We start from the raw sequence: 21,332 nt of genomic DNA on the forward strand, positions 1-21,332 counted from the left end.
ACCTTGATAAACTTTCTTGTCTAATTTGAAATGTGTTTGTTCAAACACAATGAATACCAAACACTGACTGGAAGGAGTTACTGAACCCGGATGTTTCAGTGATCTTAACATTTCATATGTGCATGCTAATTCAACTCTGTCAAAGGTGCTGAATTAACATGTTAATGTGAAATAACAATATCACTGATAATCCCTGGGTTAATGATTGTATATGCTCAGATATTAAATTTCCTCCCTGCTGAGTTTAGGGAGGGGCGAGGCCATGGAGGGATTTGAAAACAAAGATGAGAATTTCGAAATCGAGGCATTGCCGGACTGGGAGCACACAACCACAATAACAATGCACAGGCAGAGAGGATGTTGCTAGCAAGGGGGGAGGGCAAGTTCACAATCCTATTTAGCTGCCCCACAGGCAGTAGCCAGTTGCTAGCTCTGTTGCCGCAGGTATCCGAGGCCTGTTGCAGCCATTTCCTCTCCCTCAAGGCAGACTCCTCAGCGCAGGCATGAATCCTGGTGGGCACCCTCCAGATATATTTAAATTGGTTTCACCCCAGAGGAAAATTAACTGGGATCAGCAATGGGCAAGTCAGATGGGCGTAAGCAGACTTTGCCAACTTCTTACCAGGATCTGCCAAAGTGAAAAGTCCTGTCTTTAGGGTTATTAGAGGGATGAACTTTGATGATCAGAAAGCCATTGCTTGGGTTTCCTATGTGATGGTGTTGGGCTCAGTAACACCTTGTCAGTTCTCCCAATTATGCCATCAACACTTACTATTAAAGAAAGCCATGCAGAAAATCAGCAGAAATAAAGATTTTGAAAAAGCATTTTATTAAATTTCTCATAATTTTCTGTACATAGTTGGCTTTGATGGGGCTTGATAGTGACACTTCCTTTGTAAACCGCAGTTAATGAAACGTCCGGATGAGAATGAGGATGTTTATAATGATGAAGAATCTGCTTCAGTGCTTATTCTATTATATTTTCAATAAGCTTGGACATGAACAAACATTTTCAAAGGAATACTATTACTTTTTAAATACTAATTACTTTTTATTTTGTTCATATTATTGTAAAATTTGCAAATTATCTGATTCTTTAAGAGCATTTGCTTTTCCATACGGTTTACTATCTTACATACCTCTATATGGTCAGTGTTCAGTTGCCTCCGGTTGAATCTGAAAAGTTCACCTTCTCATTCCTCATACTTCTGACACTAGTGATCAGCGTTGTGGCACTTCTCTAAATTGTCTCCGATGTTTGAATGTTTCGCTTGCACCTGGACTGAAGCCTCCTCACCTGGCTATACTTTCCATCACCTACTCAAATTGCCACGGTGGCAACGTGCCCATCATCATTGAGACACACCTTGGCCTTTCCCCTGCTCCCCTGGCACCATTTCTACCCTTTGAGGAACACCTCACCCTATTCTCTTCCTCTTACCTCACCTTTAATATCTCACTGTCTGCCACACCCCAAACCCCACCCCATATTTCTCACCATGATATCCTCCCTGCTTTTCTCTCCCGACATTGTACCAAGCACCTCCTCACCTCAGCGATTTCATTCACCATCTCAGCTTCCCTTGGCCCCTCTGCTCTGCCCTCCCTAAACCTGCCCCTCCATATAAACTCTCCTACCCATATTCATGGCCACCCTTCAACCTCGCCATATCCTGTGGTCTCAATCACTGACAAAGCCATCTCCAACTATTTTCCTCGTGTCTCTCACCACCTACATCCACACTTCCTTCTGCATCTGCTCTTGGAAAAAACTCTCCCCCAAGTCACTTACCTCTTGAACTCGATATTGCTTAGCTTTTCACCCTCCAGTTGCCACAATACCTTTGCAGCTGTTGATTTGATCAACCACTCCCTTATAGAAATACATACAAATACATTGAAGTTACATTATAGAAACAGGCCATTCGGTCCAACCAGTCTGTGTTGACATTTATCCTTCACGGGAGCAAATAGTTTTAATCACAATTAGAACCTGTTCCCATATCCCAGTTCTGATGAAAGGTCTTCGACCTGAAATGTTAACCCTATTTCTTTCTCCACAGATGCTGCCTCACTTGCTGAGCTTCTCCAACATTTTCTGTTTTATCAGATTTCCAGCATCCGCAATATTTTGCTTTTGATCCTATATCCCTTCTACTCCTTTTCCTCCATCTACCTAGCCAATTTAATTTTGAATGTTGACATAGTTTCTTCCTCAACCACTAACCCTGGAAGTGAATTCCACAGTCTCACAAGTCTCGGTTTGGAGAGGTTTTTCCTGCCCTGTGTTTTAAATGTCATGCAATTAATCTTGTATCTATCGCTCTTTGTTCTTGACCTCTCAACTACTGGAAACAATTTGCTTCTATCTACCCTGTCCTCCACCTCCAATGCCCTTGTCCCCAGAAAAAACTGCACTGTCTTCCATCCCAGTCATCGTCCCCGAAATGGTTCCCAGCTTCACTCCTTCAAGTCCAAGTGGTACAAACTTGAGCATACTTGGCTTAGCCATCCATCACAGAACTGACTCGAACACATCAAGTTCTACTGGGCCTCGCCCTCATCTGCAGAAACTGTCCACTACTCTAGTTTCATCCTGGCGGGCAATGATAACCTCAAGCTTCTTTTCCCTACTACCTTCTACCTCCTTAAACCCCTTTCCCAGTCTCCTCTAACCCTCAACTCGAACAATATGTGCAAGGAACTTATGAATTTCATTGTTACCAAAATAGAGACCAGCTGACATTTCCCCTCCTTCCACTTACACATCAAGCCAAAGCTGTCCCCAATTTCCCCCTACATGCTAGCCTGAACCTCCATCTCGTTCTAGTTTCTCCTTCATGCCCTGTTCAAGCTTATCTCGGATATATCTAGGATATAGTTCCAGCCAACAACACTCTGCTATCAACATTATCAGCATCTCACCTCGGGTCCATTCTGCATATGTGAGTTTTGACATGAGTGTCAGTAGGCTATTCCACCTTGTGACCAATCCTGTCTTTACTCAATGTCCATCCATGCGCATTCTCAAGTAATCATACATTTTAACAGGAGCCACTATCTACCAATCAGGAACCTTATCTGATTCCCAGCATAAATCAGGGCCTTCAGAAAAGGGAATATAATGAATCTCTCTCTCTCTCTTTCTCCATCTATGTATCCATCTTATATTAAAATCAGTATGGTAGTGTGCATTTACAGTTCCTCTGGCATCACACCTCCTGTTAGTCACCATAGGTGAGGCAAATTATGTAAAATCAAATGAAGTGCACTAAATAAAACCAGATTGTACTTGCCACTCACATCACTCTCGGTTCCAATGAAACTCAGACTGCTATTATGCATGTTCAGGCATGTGTTTACTGCATCATTTGCCGGCGTATGTATGCATAGCGCAGAGGAAGTTGGAGCTCCCAATTGTATGTGGCCATTATAAAAGTATCAACATTGTAATATCATGGCCATCATTGAATCCCCCTGGATTGTTGTACCAAGACCAGCTCTTGTACCACATGATACCTTCCAACTTGGATGGTCTTTGTGGAGTCAATGCACCCAAAGTATAGTGGGATATGGCAGCTTTACACTATCATTATATTACAAGTGTTTTGAATGACGTTTTGGAGCAGAGTATATTGTATGTCCTGTGGTTGTCCGGACAGCAGCTTCCTCACCATTTCTGACAGCTGCTGGAATGGAAGAGAACACTATGAAAATGGGCTAACCTAACCTCCTACTCCACCACAGGAAATGCAGTGGGGTGAGGCTTCCAGCTATTGGCTGCTAAGAGTGTTGGGCCCATCTAAATTGCAGGGACAGTATGATTTTAAAATTCAGGGCAAATTTTCCACAACTCTAGAGGCACCAGCTCCAAAGAGATACCAGAAAATCGTAGTGACACCCTGCCAGAAATCTCTATCAGGCTTTTTTTAAATTCGTTCATGGGATGTGGACGTCACTGGCGAGGCCGGCATTTATTGCCCATCCCTAATTGCCCTTGAGAAGGTGCTGGTGAGCCGCCTTCTTGAACCGCTGCAGTCCATGCGGTGAAGGTTCTCCCACAGTGCTGTTAGGAAGGGAGTTCCAGGATTTTGACCCAGCGACGATGAAGGAACAGCGATATATATCCAAGTCAGGATGGTGTGTGAATTGGAGGGGAACGTGCAGGTGGTGTTGTTCCCATGTACCTGCTGCTCTTGTCCTTTCAGGTGGTAGAGGTCGCAGGTTTGGTTGGTGCTGTCGAAGAAGCCTTGGCGAGTTGCTGCAGTGCATCCTGTGGATGGTACACACTGTGCGCCGGTGGTGAAGGGAGTGAATGTTTAGGGTGGTGGATGGGGTGCCAATCAAACGGGCTGCTTTGTCCTGGATGGTGTCGAGCTTCTTGAATGTTGTTGGAGCTGCACTCATCCAGGCAAGTGGAGAGTATTCCATCACACTCCTGACTTGTGCCTTGTAGACGGTGGAAAGGCTTTGGGGAATCAGGAGGTGAGTCACTCGCCGCAGAATACCCAGCCTCTGACCTGCTCTTGTAGCCACAGTATTTATATGGCTGGTCCGGTTAAGTTTCTGGTCAATGGTGACCCCCAGGATGTTGATGGTGGGGGATTCGACGATGGTAATGCCGTTGAATGTCAAGGGGAGGTGGTTAGACTCTCTCTTGTTGGAGATGGTCATTGCCTGGCACTTGTCTGGCGCGAATGTTACTTGCCACTTATCAGCCTTAATAATAACAATAATCTGTACCGCATTTCCTGCCCCTCTTTTGAGCACTGATGATGCACCCTTGGGGATGCATGTGCCGCCATTGGTCAAGAAATGGGCTCCGAGGACGTTTATAAAGGCAGAGAGGGAAGTGAGAAGGCAAAGGGGTCTAGGGAGGGAATTCACTGGCTGCAGATTAAATGAGTTCTGTATGCATTTGCAGTAGCATTTTTTATTGGGGTCATCTATCTGCCCATTGTTAAATCTAAGTCTACTTTTTTGTACAATGATCAAAAAACCATCACTTAACATTTTCATCTTTTTGTTTAAGGATTTACGGGCTTATAATTCATCCCTTGTCAGACCCAGAGTGGTTGGAGAGTGGGTTGGTCGTGAGGAAACTGATGCTGATCCTTTGGCTGCAGAGATGCTGCAACCTCCAGTACCCAGAATTAAAGATGAAAATGAAGAGAGCCACAGCCCAGGAAGGTAAATACCAGGAAATAGGTTAGCAAGGCTTCTAGTGCCTGATATTCCCATCTAATTTCATTCTTGTTAAATCTTTTAGCTGCCAGTATTTTATTGTGATAATGCCAATAAACATCATAAATGTAACAAGCTTCTATAGACAATTTACTAAAACACAGCCAGAGGCAAATGCTTTAAAGTGCATTGAGCATCTTCTGGCGTTCCTTAGCATAGTACCAAAATATTTAAGTTTGCACTGCCCACTATGTTAAGGAGATGTGTTCAATGACTATCTAATATTTATATGTTATGCTGAAGTCCATTTTATTCCATGGGCTGTATTATTCAGTCTGTGAGATAACACACCATGAGATATGGGGGGGGTGATTTTAGGGGCAATTTCGGGTGAGTTGGGGTGGGGGGGCTCTGAAAATCACGGAAAATATCGTTTGGGTACAGAAGCCGGCTCCAACCCGCCAACTTCCGAATTTCCCAGGGACCCACCTGTGTCCGTGCGGACGACCTGAAAACTGAAGTCCCGTCGGCAATTAAAGCTGGCGGGATGACAGTTAAAGAGCCAAATGTACCACATTGACGTACTTAAGGCACTTTACCTGTGACAGATGAAGTAATTAGAACGATTTTTAACTTACCTGGGCAGCTTGCCAACCGCTTCTGATTCGAAGGGCCAGATCAGGCAAAAAGAAACTAAATAAATTAAATAAAAAACCATAGACTGAAGTGAAAACACAAAATGAACCTACCTTTGCAACCTGCTCCGATGTTCGATGTCTCCCTCTCCGTTATCCCACTCTTCACCCCCCCCCCCCGATGTCCCACTCTTCACATCCCCAATGTCCCCCTCTTCACCTCCCCCCCTGATGTCCTCCCGATGTCCCACTCTTCACCACCCCCCCGATGTCCCACTCTTCACCACCCCCCCCCCGATGGTCTCCCGATGTCCCACTCTTCACCACCCCCCCCCCCGATGGTCTCCCGATGCCCCACTCTTCACCCCCTCCCCCGGTCTTCTACTCTCCCCCCCCCCCCCCCCCCCCCACCCCGGTCTTCCACTCCATGGATGACGTCTCACTCTCTCTCTCGTTCCCCCCCGCCCCCCCCCCACCCTCGCATTGCAGCTCCTGACGGCAGCCAGGCTGTCAATCAGGCTGGCTGCCGGACTCAAATCCCCGAGAGGACGTTAATCATCGCAAACGGTAAGTTTTGTTCATGCGGATTTGCCGTGCGCACCTTCATCCTCTCCCGCTGAAAACCGCCATCATTGTAAAATCGAGCCCATGATGTTCATGTTTTTGGACTGTATTGTCTCCTATGACGTCCCTAACTGCTATCAGACCTTCATCTGCAGTAAGGGTGTCTAAGTTTTACTATTATCTTTTGCCACATTTTAAAAATTTCTTTGTTTTCTTTTTAAACCCTAACCCTTTACTTCGAGGAAACTGTCTATTTCTGTTTTAAATTTATTTAATGAAGTAGCTTCCACAGCTTCCTGGGGCAGCAAATTCCTCAGACCTACTACCCTCTGAGTGAAGAAGTTTCTCCTCATCTCAGTTTTGAAAGAGCAGCCCCTTATTCTAAGATTATGCCCCCTCGTTCTAGTTTCACCCATCCTTGGGAACATCCTTACCGCATCCACCCGATCAAGCCCCTTCACAATCTTATATGTTTCAATAAGATCGCCTCTCATTCTTCTGAACTCCAATGAGTAGAGTCCCAATCTACTCAACCTCTCCTCATATGTCCACCCCCTCATCACCGGGATTAACCGAGTGAACCTTCTTTGTACTGCCTCAAGAGCAAGTATGTCTTTTCTTAAGTATGGACACCAAAACTGTATGCAGTATTCCAGGCGCGGTCTCACCAATACCTTATATAACTGCAGCAATACCTCCCTGTTTTTATATTCTATCCCCCTAGCAATGAAAGCCAACATTCCGTTGGCCTTCTTGATCACCTGCTGCACCTGCAAACTAACTTTTTGATTTTCTTGCACTAGGACCCCCAGATCCCTTTGTACTGCAGTACTTTCCAGTTTCTCGCCATTAAGATAATAACTTGCTCTCTGAATTTTCCTGCCAAAGTGCATAACCTCACATTTTCCAATATTGTATTGCATCTGCCAAATCTCCGCCCACTCACCCAGCCTGTCTATATCCCCTTGTAGGTTTTTTATGTCCTCCTCACTCTCTACTTTCCCCTCCCATCTTTGTATCATTTAGTCAGTCATGAGCTTTTGCATTTTAAATATACTTACATTTGTTTTTGTTTTTCCCAACTAAACATTTAAAGTAATCTAAGGAACAGAAATGCAATGCCTTTTTAGGTACCATGGGCATGATTTTTTTGGGGAGCTGGGAAGGGGGCAGGGGGGTGGAATTCCTGACCGGAATCCCGGATGTCCTTACAATTTCGATGTAAGGATGTCTTTTTATTTAACGGTTTCCCGCCCAACAGGCCAGCCTGATTGACTGGCTGGTCTCAGTCAGACAGGAGAAGAGGAAGGAAGAGGATGCGTGCAGGTAAGTCTTGGATGTGGGGGGGATCATCGGGAGGGGTTCGGGGCCATTGGGGGGTTGAGTCATCGGGGGCTCAGTCATGGGAGGACTCGGCCATTGTGGGGGCTCAGCCATCGGGGTCATTGGGGAGGCTCAGTCGTTGGGGGGTCAGTCATCGGGGGGTTCAGTCATCAGGGTCATCGGGGGGGGGTTCAGTCATCAGGGGGCTCAGTCATCAGATTAATCGGCATTTCAGTCATCAGAGGGTTCAGTCGTCGGGGGTCATTGGGGGGTTCAGTCATCGGGGGCGGCTCAGTCTTCTGGAGTCATCGGGGTTTCAGTCATCAGAGGGTTCAGTCATGGGGGGGGTCGGGGGTCGTTGGGGGCTAGTCATCGCGGGGGGTCAGTCATCGCGGGGGTCGGAGATCGTGAGGGGAGGTGTCGGAGATTGCGAGGGGGGATCAGAGATCGTGAGGGGGGGGTCAGAGATCGTGAGGGGAGGGGTTCGCTGCAGGTGAGCTTGTTGGGCCTGGAGGAAGCACCCCTGCTCCACCAGGCCCACAAGCTGTGCTATAAAGGCTGTTTCCAGCCTTCTCGCCTCCTCTCACGTGGCGTGAAGGAGAAGGCCCGGGAATCCCGGCCCCCAGGAATTAAATACAAAAAATCTGTTAAAATGGAGGCCCGCAGCCTCCTTGAAAGCTTTTAGTGACCAACCCGCCTCCATTAAAACAGGAAATGGGTGGGTTGTGGATTTTTAAAATTTATACTGCCCCTCCCCCCCCCGCCCCCAGCCCACAACTTTTGTCTGAATTAAAATCATGCCCCATATTACAATTAGCATTTCTCAAGAATAAAGCTCATTTAGATTTTATCAAAATCTGTTGCAGAAACTAATATTTCAGTTAGCATTCTCTAAATCAAGTTAACAACTATTTTGTGTTACCTAATGAGGAAGTGTAATTATTATTTGTTTTACAGAGTACAGGATCTTATAATAGTCAAAGATACAGATAGTCCAATTCACACAAACTCCATTATTTATACTACTACAAACTCTTGTTGTCCTGTAATACCAGGCTCTGCATCTTGATATGGCCTCGGAAGTTCTGAACCTGATTGCTCACTTTATCCTGGTAGAGATAACTTTCAGCCTCAAATCTTTAAGAGGTTCTCTTAAACTTGAAAGAGATGTTCCTTTTTCTGTAAACAATTACAAGCAATAACACTTGATTTTGAAGGACACAGGAAGTCTTGAATTGAGTTGAGTCATAGTATAGAAATTTAAACTCGATTAAATGTTATAATCTTGGGGAAATTAAACTGGAAAGTGCTCCCCAGCACTGAGTTGTAGAGGCCAGATTCTAACGTAGTTCTGAGGCCTAAATTTCGAGGCGGAGGAGGATAATCAGGTGGGAAATCATTCCACTGGCTCCCCGCCTCCCCATCACTGCACTTTCAGCATTTTCTGCTCAAACTGACAGGTGTGTGTAATATATCCACCCAGTATAGGAGAGCATACTATAATGAAAAGTAAATGACGGGACTACTTCATACAACATTTTCCCAAACCATTTCTGTTGAGGCAATGCTGGGCCAAGGAGAAGGGGAGGGGTTAAATTTAAAATATCAGATTCCCTAATGTAATTGATTGTAGAGCAGTCAACTGCATTAAGAAACTGCCATACTTGAAAACGATCACATTTTTCAGGCCCCGAATATCTGGGGGGCGGGGGTAGCGTGTCTCAGTGTAATGCTTAGGTGCATCTGCCTTGATCACTGCGGCTGACCCTGCCAAAGTTTGAAGGGTCAGAGGGAGGTCCCGTTATTTAAATGTCTTTGGTGGACAAAGTGTGCATCTGGGGCCAAAGGCCTTAAAGTCTGGCCAAGACTTTTCTGCTCCCCCCCCCCCCCACCCCCCCAACACCCTCTGGGAAGAAAAGTCTAAGTGCCACTTCACAAATTTTTTAAAAATCTTGGACAGATTTTCGGGAGTCCATGCCTCAACACCAGCTTGGACCCCCCCCCCCCCCCACCCAGGTGTGCCCTTAGTCATCTGGCACACCTGGTCTCGGGGCATAGCAGTGTTGACCATACACCGGATCCCAAAGAAAACGTGAGGCGTAGAAACTCCGACATTTGAAGTTCCTGGCCCCACCCCCCTTTACTGATAACCTTGTAAGGGATAGGAGCAAACTCTGCCCCCACCAGGCTATCCTGGAAATTTGGATGCAAGTCTAGAATCGGGCATATTCTGGTCCCAGTCTAATTGTGGCAGGCTCTCACTGAAGTTACAGCAGAAGTCTGCGAGATCAGTCACAAATTTTCTGAGCCTCAATTTAAAAAAAAAATCTTCAGCCAAAACCATGGGCCAGCTTACTCTGTGCTAACAAAACACAACAATTTCCCCTCACCTGAGGTACTTGCCCCAGCAGTGCCGTAAATTGCTCTGGCACCCACCCTAAATATTTAAGTGTCCTTGACCCGGGAAATTGGGATAGGTGCACATCCAAGCGAATGGGCAGAAGTCTTGCCTTGTTGGCTATCTGCTGCCGTTGTACTCTCACAAGAATTTCTAAGCCTTGGTCTTACAATATGTCCACATTCATGACCATTTTCTGCTAATTTGGGCTGTCTGCAGCCGTAACTAGAATGTTCTCTCAACCAATTGTCTCTCCTGAGTTTTCATCAGCCTTGTCAATCCAATATTATTAGCAGTTACCAGAAAGCTCAAATTTTGCTGAAAAGTTATTCAAGAATTAACGTTCAATTTGTTTTCAATTCAAATGCTGTCTCCATGTTATCATTTTTTTTAAAATGCAGTTTGTCATGACTTAATCGAAACAGTGCTTCATCACGATGAACAGTTTTTGACTTATCACTCATCAGCTGATTTGGACTACATGTTGCGGGTATTTAGCTTTATCATTCAAAATTGAGAAGTTTATTCTAAAATATTCTTGCAGCACAAAATTGGAGCAGAAGAGTAAAGGCTTAAGACAACAGCAGCAACAGCACAAGAAGCTTTTAGCTGCAATGCTATCCCAGGATTCCTTTGACTCTGTGAACAGTGCTGTACCATCTGTGGCAGAAGAAGACATAGACGATGTGGACGATGCCATGGAATTACTGGGTAAGACACCTGGCAGCATCATAACACTGTATATAGGACAGCATTCATAAGTGTCAAATTACGGTTTTTATTCAAAGTATTTCACATGACGTTGTGTGGAAAAGATCAGCTTTGTGACCTTGCTGCTCTATAAGAAGATATCTTTCATCTCAGAATGAGACTGCAATTTAGCACAGTACTTCTTAATTATAGTGTTCTCTGTATTATCTGTGGTCTAAGATTATTATGCAGATTGTACTTGCCCTACAAAAAAAACTGAAAGTGCTGGAAGTACAAAGCAAGTCCCACCAGCATCTGAAAAGGGGAATACAGGTTAACATTTTGGATGGAGGCGTTTCATCAGAACTCTTGCAGGAAGGCGGAGAGACCATTTTTTAAGCCTGAGCAAAAGAAAGCAGAGAGGGGAAAGCAGTTCAAATCGACAAGCAGAGCTATGCTAATTACAGCATTGCTAACTCTTGTGATTTACATGTGAGGCTCACAATTAGCAGAATTTTTTTTAATATCTGCGATTCATGTGAGAAATTTAAATGTAGCTTGCTGCATATTTAATTTCCCATGTGAATCTCAGAGTTAAAGACACTTTTATAAATCATAGGAATTCTTTGATTCTGGGGTAATAGGAAGTCAGCATTGAAAGGGTGACCCACTATTTTTTGAGAAGAATCTCCAAATTCAGCATCATGCTTTAGCTTTGTGTTGGACATTGCGCTGGGTGTTCATTTCAGTGCCAATTATTGTCTGTTTTTTGAGGGTTTTGGGCAAGAGGTTTGGCTGCAAATATTTTTAAGTTACTGCAATTATAATTTGAAAAGCTGCACACTCTTCTCCCTTTTTATTCATGTTATTTGGAGAATGAAGGAGACGATGAGAAAAAGGGATATGAAGCAGGTCGTATGGTATCAGAGGCAGAGTGCCTACACCACCATCATTGAAGAAAATGTATTTACAGGCAGAGACGCACTAAATTTGAATGTTGCAACAAGACTGCTTTTTAGGGAGGTAATGACAGAGTTGTGGTATTTCCCAGAATCTGACCTCCTGAACTTTTATCCATCTAGTTCATTCCAAGCTGCCACAAGGAGAATTAGCAATATCAGTCAACCTACAGTTCACAGACGTATGCAGCAGGTGACATGCATTTTTGCAAGGGAAAACAATTTCATCATTTAACCCCATGACAGTATTTCACTCTCTATTTGTTCCCAGTGTCCACAGGAAATTGGGGGGCATGATCTTCAAACCTCTGGCTAGCCAGAGGCTGGCCAGTTGAACAGGCAACCCCCACCCTGGGGCATGGGCCCCTTTGAAATTAGTTTTTGCAAAGCCTAAAAGGATGAGTAGAATTGAGTAGAATGGGCCTATACTCACTAGAGTTTAGAAGAATGAGAGGAGATCTTATTGAAACATATAAGATTCTGAGGGGGCTTGACAGGGTAAATGCTGAGAGGCTGTTACTGTGGCTGGAGAGTCTAGAATTAGGGGGCATAGTCTCAAGATAAGGGGTCGGCCATTTAAGACAAAGATGAGGAAGAATTTCTTCACTCAGAGCGTTGTAAATCTTTGGAATTCTCTACCCCTGAGGGCTGTGGATGCTGAGTCATTGAGTATATACAAGACTGAGATGGATAGATTTTTGGACTCTAGGGGAATCAAGGGATATGGGGATGGGGCAGGAAAGTGGAGTTGAGGTCGAAGATCAGCCATGATCTTATTGAATGGTGCAGCAGGGTCGAGGGGCCGTATGGCCTACTCCTGCTCCTATTTCTTATTTTCTTACGTGACATTTCATTCCTGAATGTGTGACTATTTGGGAAGTTTTTAAGAGCCTCAGCTGTCTGAGGCCGCCTTGACAGATGCCTCACCAGTCTTATGATCTGTAACCCTCGCATGTGACTGCATTGGGAGGAGGCTGTATCTTTGTGAATGAAAAGTCTCAAACCTGGGTTCAAAATGGGGCCAATTTTAACTACAGGTGGAGAACGGGCAGGCACTTGTTCTTGCCGGTATGAGGCCTGGTGGTATGAGCTGCTTTGAGGCCCAGGCCTCATTTCCATGCTGCTGGTAAGTGTGGGCATGAAGCGGATGCCCTGCTGCAGCTTGCTGGTTCTGAGGGGGTAGAAAATCAGCTGGCTCCCTTGCTGAGCCGGCCAACAGAGCCTGGGCAGAGGCACCTTGGGTAGGACCGGCAGTGGCCTGGAGTTTTTTGGGGAGCCAGGAGGAACACTGCTCCTCCAGTAAATGGTGTTATTAACATACCACGCTCGAGCTAGGCTGAATTAATTAACTAGAATTAATCACAGAAATTAAACAAATAAAACACATCTCCTATAGTCAAATTTTCTGGGATCCCATTTCACCAGTGGGGACTCACATGTAGCAGGCACCTTATGGAAAAATCGCAGGCAGTGCACTTGCAATGTTCTGATAAGCTGCCTGATGTGTGTGAAGCTGTGCTGGTGGTGCAGGATCTGAGAATTTTTCCATACGAAACAGCATGATATCAGAAACAACTAAGTCTTTTAAAAGTACTTCTCCAGCAGGGAAACCCGGCAGCTAAAGGGAGGCGAAAATTGCCGGATCCAGCAGGTAAGTGCTTTTCCAGCACTGCTTGTGGGCCAGGAGGACCAGGAGTGCTTCCACCCGGCCCCCCAAGCGAACCTGCTGCGATCTTCAGACGCCCCCCTCCCCACCTCGCAACGATACAATCTCTTCCTCCCATTGCGACCTCTTCCCTTTGATCCTCCCCCCAACCCGATCTCTTACATACGAACATACGAATTAAGAGCAGGAGTAGGCCATTCAGCCCCTGAAGCCTGCTCTGCCATTTGATAAGATCATGGCAGATCTGATTGCGACCTCAACCCTACTTTCCCGTCTACCCACTATAATCTTCCTCCCTCCCTCCTCTCTGGTCCTTGGCTGCGGCCTTGTACAGCAGGCTTTCCCACCTGACAGCCAGCCTCTCAATCTGGCTGGCTGCCGGGTGGGAAACTGAGTAAAAACATTCTAATGAGGTCCGCCTTCCCCGTAAATTCTGTTTGGAAGCTGAAGATAAAAGCTACATTCTGGAAACCAGATACAGTGGAACACGGTGGCCATTTTATACCTTCCCCAGTCTTCGCTTTACATTTATTCAAGGAAGAATGTATTAATTATATTTATAAACAAAGCTAGTCCTGCTTCTATCTGCCTATATAGAATGACAGTCCCATGAAATTAATCATAGTAGTCTTTTAAAATAAGGATAGCATATTCAATACTATTATCTCCAGTAATAGTGTATCTGATGTTTCTTTCTGTTAACTCCTAGTTCTTAAAACAATATAGGGGGTAATTTTAACCTAACCCGCTTGGCGGGAACTGACCAGACCAGATTGGCCGGATATTTCACAGCCTGTCTGATTTTACTTTCCACTGACTTTAAATGTAAATCTTGTGCAAGTGAGGCAGAGATATAATGATACAGATCTCTTTCCTACCTCCTGTCCCGAACACAACTGGAACTTGCACAGATGGGTGTTAGAGACATGAAAATCAGCCTGATGTGCTTTAAACTAGGAGGACATAAGTTTGTGCCCATAATTCTCAGCACTGCGATTCTTTAATCTGTCACCAAAGAGAGAAATATTCTGAAATTTTTAGAAAGGGTCTGGGCAGGAAATCAGGTTTGTCAGTAATGCCAGTAGCTTTTGTACACTTCCTGGTAGCTGATTCAAGAGCAGTAATAAACAATTTAAAAACCTTGTTGGTTTGAAATTGGTAACATGTTATGCTGTCACTTTCTTTCACTCTACAGTACATTTGGGAAATAAGCATTTTGTATTCAATACAGTAGGTTTTTCTGTATCCAGTAAAAATACTAGATTTATGCATCCATTGGTGCTCAGACTCTTTCATATTCCTTTGATATATAATTGATATATGTGATTCTGTCACAGGAGCAGCAGGATGACATGACACTGCCGCACTGACCTGGCCCCCACCCAAGTTCATGAGTTCAAGCATTTACTGGATTAGAATGTGCTCCCTGTACGCATTGGCTCTGATGGAGGGGATAGACTATCTCAATTCTCAATATGTGCTTCCTTCATGCAAAGTTCTGTGCTGGGAGCACTAAATCTTAAAACCTACCGCAGTCAACTGTCTTCTACACCACCCAATTTCTGAGCAAAATTCTTATGCAAATTCTTCTCCCATATACATTTCAAGGCAAAGTTTCCTGGTTAATTGAATATAATCCAAATAACATAATTAAAAATCTTGGATCTGCTTTCACTGCCTGTCAACTTTTCCCATTATAATTTACTATTTCCACACTTACAATGGAAACTACTTGTGTAAACTTGTCATGGTATAATGAAACCCTCTTAGCAGTGGTGGCGCTGCATTGTGTAATTTCAAAGTGCCAAGTTTATAGAGGCAGTTTTCATTATAGGTCTAGACATAGAAATTTATAATCGAAAAAGTTGACAGAAAGTGCGAGATGTAAGGTCTTTAATATATTGTAGATTATAATGTCAAAGCAAATATTACATGAAAATAAGGGCAGAACGCATGACTTTAAAACAGGGACATAGTTACATTTGTGCCACCTGGTCCAATTATCTCCCATTCTTTAACCAAGCTTCATCTGAAGACTACACTTAACATCATAGTATGTTACAGCACAGAAGGCGGCCATCCGGCCCATCATGCCTGTGTGCCAGCTCTTTGAAAGTGCTGTCCAATTAGTCCAACTCCCCTGCTCTTACCCCATAGCCCTGTAATTTTTTTTCCATTCGAGTATTTATCCAATTCTCTTTTGAAAGTTATTGTTGAATCTGCTTCCAGCACCCTTTCAGGCCATGCATTCCAGATCATTACAACTCTCTGTAAAAAAATGTTTCCTCATGTCACCTCTGGTTCTTTTGCCAATCACCTTAAATCTGTGTCCTCTGGTTACTGACACTTCTGCCACTGGAAACAGTTTCTCATTATTTACTCTATCAAAACCATTCATGATTTTGAACACCTCTATCAAATCTCCCCTTAACCTTCTCTTCTCTAAGGAGAACAACTGCAGCTTCTCCAGTCTATCCACATAACTGAAGTCCCTCATCCCTGGTACCATTCTAGTAAATCTCTTCTGCACCCTCTCTAAGGCCTTGACATCCTTCCTAAAGTGTGGTGCCCAGAATTGAAAACAATACTCCAGCTGAGGCCTAACCAGTGTTTAGCATACTTGGTTTTGGTCCATTTGTACAAGAATATAGGTAGATGACTAGCGTGTTATAATAATCGCAAAAGATTGTTAAATTTTTGGTTTTAATAAGTAGTGACAATTTTTGATGTCTGTCCTATTTCTGTTCTTGATAAGTAATATCTGGGACAGTAATTACATGTAGCAATATAAACATTGAATTCCCTTCTCCTGGCACCTCTCAAAAGGCTTTTTAGATGTATTGATTTGAAGCAAGTTCAGGAAGGGGCAGTGGCAACATGGATACGAAATTGGCTAATTGACAGCAAACAGAGAGTAGTGGTGAATGGTTGTTTTTCAGACTGGAGGAAGGTACATAGAAGTCTGTACGAGGACCACTACTTTTTTTTCTGATTATATATTAATGACTTGGACTTGGGTGTACAGGGCACAATTTCAAAATTTGCTGATGACACAAAACTTGGACATGTAGTAAACAGTGAGGACATAGACAGGCTGAAGGAATGGACGGACGCATGGCAGATGAAATTTAACACAGAGAAGTGCAAAGTGATAGATTTGGCAGGAAGACTAAACTAAATGGTACAACTCTAAAGGGGGTGCAGGAACAGAGTGACCTGGGGGTATACTTGCACAAGTCGTTGAAGGTGGCAGACCAGGTTGAGAAAGTGGTTAAACAAGCATAAGGGATCCTGGGCTTTATAAATAGAGGCATAGAGTACAAAAGAAAGGAAGTTATTTTGAACCTTTACAAAACACTGGTTCGACCACAGCTGGAGTATTGTGTCCAATTCTGGGCACCACATTTTAGGAAGGATGGGAAGGTTTTAGAGAGGGTGCAGCGAAGATTTACTAGAATGGTTCCAGGGATGAGGGACTTCAGTTACTTGGATAGACTGGAAAAGCTGGGGTTGTTCTCCTTAGAGAAGAGAAGGATAAGGGGAGATTAGATAGAAGTGTTCAAAGTCATGAAGGGTTTAGATAAAGTAAATAAAGAGGAACTGTACCCATTGGCGGAAGGGTCGAGAACCAGAGGACACAGATTTAAGGCGATTGGCAAAAGAACCAAAGGCGACATGAGGAAAACCTTTTTTACGCAGCGAGTAGTTATGATCTGGAATGCGCTGCCTGAAAGGGTAGTGGGAGCAGATTCAATTGTGGCTTTCAAAAAGGTTATACCATAGTAGAAATTCATACACCTGTTCTGATGGAGGGGAAATCTCCATTCTGCAAAGATGGTAATGCTAATAACTGTCGTGAAATCCCCAAATACTGATGCAACTTGTTTTAAGCAGCAAAAGTGAAGGTTGCTGATTCAATCCCTTTTGTCCATAGAACTATACGTGTGAGTCAGTGCCTTCAGAAGAGGGGTTTTAGCAAGGAATATTGGAGCAACTAAATAAATAATTACACCTGAGGAAAGAGATTATTTGGTCATTTCCTTTGACCAGCAAACTCTCCTTCCTTAAATGATACAGCTGTTTTGCTGCATTAGTAAAGCTGTTTCAGCAGGGTTGCAAGCTAAGGGAGAAGCTTCGTCTAAAACTCGGTTTCTCTCTTACAGCTAATTTAGCAGATTGAGGTTTCTGAGAAACTCCATACATGTTAACCATCAGTGTTTTACACTCAGTCACCATCTGGGGTCCCAGTCAGTTGGGCCCTTTTATCTATTCATCTGCTAGTCCCCTCTTTCCAGCTGCAACCTTAGTTCCCACCCCTGCTTTGGTTCACTGCTAATGGGTCTGACTGGAGCTCCTATCTCATCAACAGCATTGATGCAGTAATCCCAGTCGCTGCATACTGTAGCCAGGTGTTCTCATGCGAAGAGGACTTCCTGTCCACAGTATTCAATAGTAGATATCACTACCATTATCCAGGCTGAGGAAAGAGGCACCCTGATTTGACCCATTAGCAATGGACTCAGGTAGAAGTGGGGAAGGATGGGAATGGATGACAATAAGGAGGTGGAAATGGATGATAATAGATTACATTGAATAGTGATTTGAAGGGGGAAATGGATGGGAATGAAGGGGCAATGGATATAATTGATGGGGAAATTGATGGGATGAATGAGAAAAAGAATGGCAATGAATAAGAGCAATGGACGGGAATGAAGGAAATAGACGGAAATGAAAAGAGAAATTAAGAGGAGAGGGAAGGGATAGAAGCTGAGAGCAACACTTCCAGGTGGGGAAGGAAGGAGAATGTTAATATTAATGGAAGGGGGAAAGCGTGCCAGCATAATCTGGGGGGGTTGGTAATTGTGCTGGCATGAACTGAAGGTGTGAAAGGAGCATCAGCATGAACTGGGGGGAGGTGGAAATGAGTGCGAGCTTGAACAGAGAGTAGGCAGGAAGAATGCCAGTTTAAATTGGGAGGGCATGGAAGTTGAGTACCAGTCTGAACCGGTAGGGTGGAAGAGGAGAGGGTATGTGAGTTGGATGAGGTACAATGGGCCCGATTTTACCAGGGGTGCGGGTTCTCGGCGGTTGGGCCACGCGCCCGGTGAAATTAGTGGGTTGCCCGCGCGATCGTAGCAGGCAACACACTAATTGGATTCACTTACCTGCTCCTCCGGGTTCCCCGCTGCTGATCTGCGCGTCGGGCGGGCTGCGCATGCGCAGTAAGATCTGTCAGCTGGAGGCGCTCTATTTAAAGGGGCAGTCCTCCACTGACAGATGCTGCCACAAACAGCAAAAATTACAGCATGGAGCAGCCCAGGGGGAAGGCTGCTCCCAGTTTAATGATGCCTCACCCCAGGTATCATTAGATGGGGTGAGGAGGAGGGGGAGGACAGAGATCTTCCACCCGGCGGGCGGGAGGAAGCGGCCTGCCTCTGCCACCAAGAAGGCCTGGCTCGAGGTGGCAGAGGAGGTCATCAGCGCCACCAACATATCGCCCACCTGCATACAGTGCAGGAGGCGCTCCAATGACCTCAGTAGGTCAGCCACAGTGAGAACACGTAGTCTTTCCCCTACACTCCGTCTGCCACAACACTGCCCCCACCCCACATCTCCTTCGGCACTGCCAACACTACTCTGTCACATCACCCCTCATACCCACTCAAACCTCATCCTCATCTTACCTGCACCTACTCACCTCGCGAGTACTCATCCCGCCACTACCACGCAACCCAATCCTCATACAATCTCATGGCTCTATCCCATACTCACCCTCTCGTGCATCTCTCTCACGGCCAGCCTCACTCAACCTGCCACCACCTGTGCTGCAGCCACAGGGCATGCATCACATATGTGCAGTAGGCAGCGTAAGGCAAACGTGTCGTGAGCATGAAGGGGATGCACAAGGGTGTTTGAGGGTTTGTCATGGTTCTTACTTCTATTGAATTAAAGAACAACTCACATCACACATTATATTGGCACCACTACTGCCATGTCTTCGCGAATCCTGTCCGGTTTGTGCAATAATGCCCACTCCTGGGTATCCCTATGAGGACCCACCACTGATGCCACCCAGTGTGTCACTGCAGAGTGGGTGTAGGTGTATTTGCAGGGCTCTTCTTCGCAGACGACTGAGAGACATCGGGGATATCCCCGGTTGCAGCCTGGAAGGCTGTGGAGCAAAAGTTCGGGAGGGCAGTGGTGACTTTGACAGCGACAGGTAGGAAGATGGTGCACGGGCCAGCCAGGAGCAGCTCGGCATGAAAGAGGCAGCAGATGTCCACGGCTACATGTCGAGTGACTCTGAGCCTCCGTGTGCACTGCTGCTGAGAGAGGTCCAGGAGGCTGAGCCTCGGTCTGTGGAACGTGTGGCGAGGGTAGTGCCCTCTGCGTCGCATCTCTCTCTGCGGTTGCCCTCCCTCCTGCTGTACAGGTGGATGTGTCACAGCACTCTGTTGTGGAGCTCCACGTGTCAGAGGTGGACGGCGTGGATGGCGAGGCTGGTGATGCTGTTCGCCCTCCGAGGAGGTCATGACTGCAGCTACGGCGGCCCCCATCCGCAAGATGTACATCTGAGGGGGTCCACAAGTTAGTTACATGTCTCTGGACCCCGGGGTAAGTGTGCAGGTTGGTGACTTTGATTGTCAGGAGGAGGGTGGTGGAGGCCAAACTTTGTCCCAAGTGACAGAGTGGCCTCCTGCAATGAGTGAGGGTCACCCCCCACCACCTGTCAAATGGATCTTTACAGCTGCCACAGGCTGACAGCTGCAACAGGTCCATTTCAACTGGGAGTGTTTCCCCCAGTGTGTGAAACAGTCCCATGTTTATCCAAAATCACACACAGTCCCTTAATCAGGTCAGTTAATAACCTGAACAAGCAAAGTAAATACTCTCAAGTGGCATCCTGCTGGCTTTAATTGCCTGCGGGATTCCCACCAGCGGGGGCTGCGCGCGCACGCCGGCGCGTCATCGGGGAACCCGGAAGTGGGCGGGATCGAGGCGCGATCCGGTCCCGCACCTGGATTTCGGGATTTTCGGGGCCCCCCCCGCCTAGAACGCCCCCGGTAGCGGGTGCTAAAATCGGGCCCAATGGGCTCGAATTTAGCAGGCCTGCGGGTTCCCAGCGGGTGGTCCTCCGGGAGCGTGGAAAACGCGGACGGGTAATTGTGTGCGTCCCCCACGCGATCGCGGGATAATTGGACCCATTAAGCCCAGCTTCCGGGTTCTGCGCTCCCCAGCTGCGTGCCGGCCGGCTGCGCATGCGCAGTACCGTCGACGCGATGTAGGAGCTCCAGTTAAAGGGGCAGTCTCCCAAAGCCCCTCCTGCTGCAAGCAAGAGGTCTGGGAGAATGGCTCAACAAAGGGGAACGGCTGCGCCCCGTTTTTCAGATCTGGCACTGCAGCTGATGCTGGAGGGCGTGAGGAGGAGGAGGGAAACACTCTTCCCTGAGGATGGGCGCAAGTTCCCTGCCGCCGCAACCAGGAAGGCATGGACAGAGGTGGCGGCGGAGGTGAGCAGCAGGGGCAACACCCCAAGGACTTGGGAGCAGTGCCGCAAGCGCTTCAATGACCTGACTAGGTCTGGCAAGGTGAGTACACCAACGCACCCTCCCACATCCCGTCCCCACCATCACGCCAAGCAGATCACAACCCCCTCCTGCACAGCCACCACTGCGCTCCATCAGCAATCCTCACAGCCACTCATTCACCATCCTCGCCGTGCACGCAAGTACCCACCGTCCCTGACCCCACCCGAACACTACCACACACCCCAATCCCCATGCAATGGGATGGGCACGTGGCCCACACTTCCTCCCATCCGTTCCGCGCCACGCTCAACCCAACCACACCGATGCTCGATGCGTCTCACGATGCAAGACGCACCCACTCACACATCTGTGTTTTGCCTTCAC

General features: G+C 46.2%; 1 protein-coding gene across 4 annotated transcripts in view; it reads left to right on the plus strand.

Annotated features, from left to right (window-relative positions):
- The window catches only part of c3h8orf34 (chromosome 3 C8orf34 homolog), a 506,019-nt gene that overhangs the window by 228,002 nt on the left and 256,685 nt on the right, over positions 1 to 21,332 (plus strand). For all 4 annotated transcript variants that reach the window (XM_067980317.1, XM_067980319.1, XM_067980318.1 and 1 more), the window contains exons 6-7: positions 5,033 to 5,190; positions 10,649 to 10,815. In XM_067980317.1, the coding sequence (XP_067836418.1) occupies positions 5,033 to 5,190; positions 10,649 to 10,815 (325 nt within the window). The remainder of the gene's footprint in view (positions 1 to 5,032; positions 5,191 to 10,648; positions 10,816 to 21,332) is intronic.

The sequence above is a fragment of the Heptranchias perlo genome, chromosome 3 (genome assembly GCF_035084215.1).
Source record: "Heptranchias perlo isolate sHepPer1 chromosome 3, sHepPer1.hap1, whole genome shotgun sequence".
NCBI classification, from domain to species: domain Eukaryota; kingdom Metazoa; phylum Chordata; class Chondrichthyes; order Hexanchiformes; family Hexanchidae; genus Heptranchias; species Heptranchias perlo.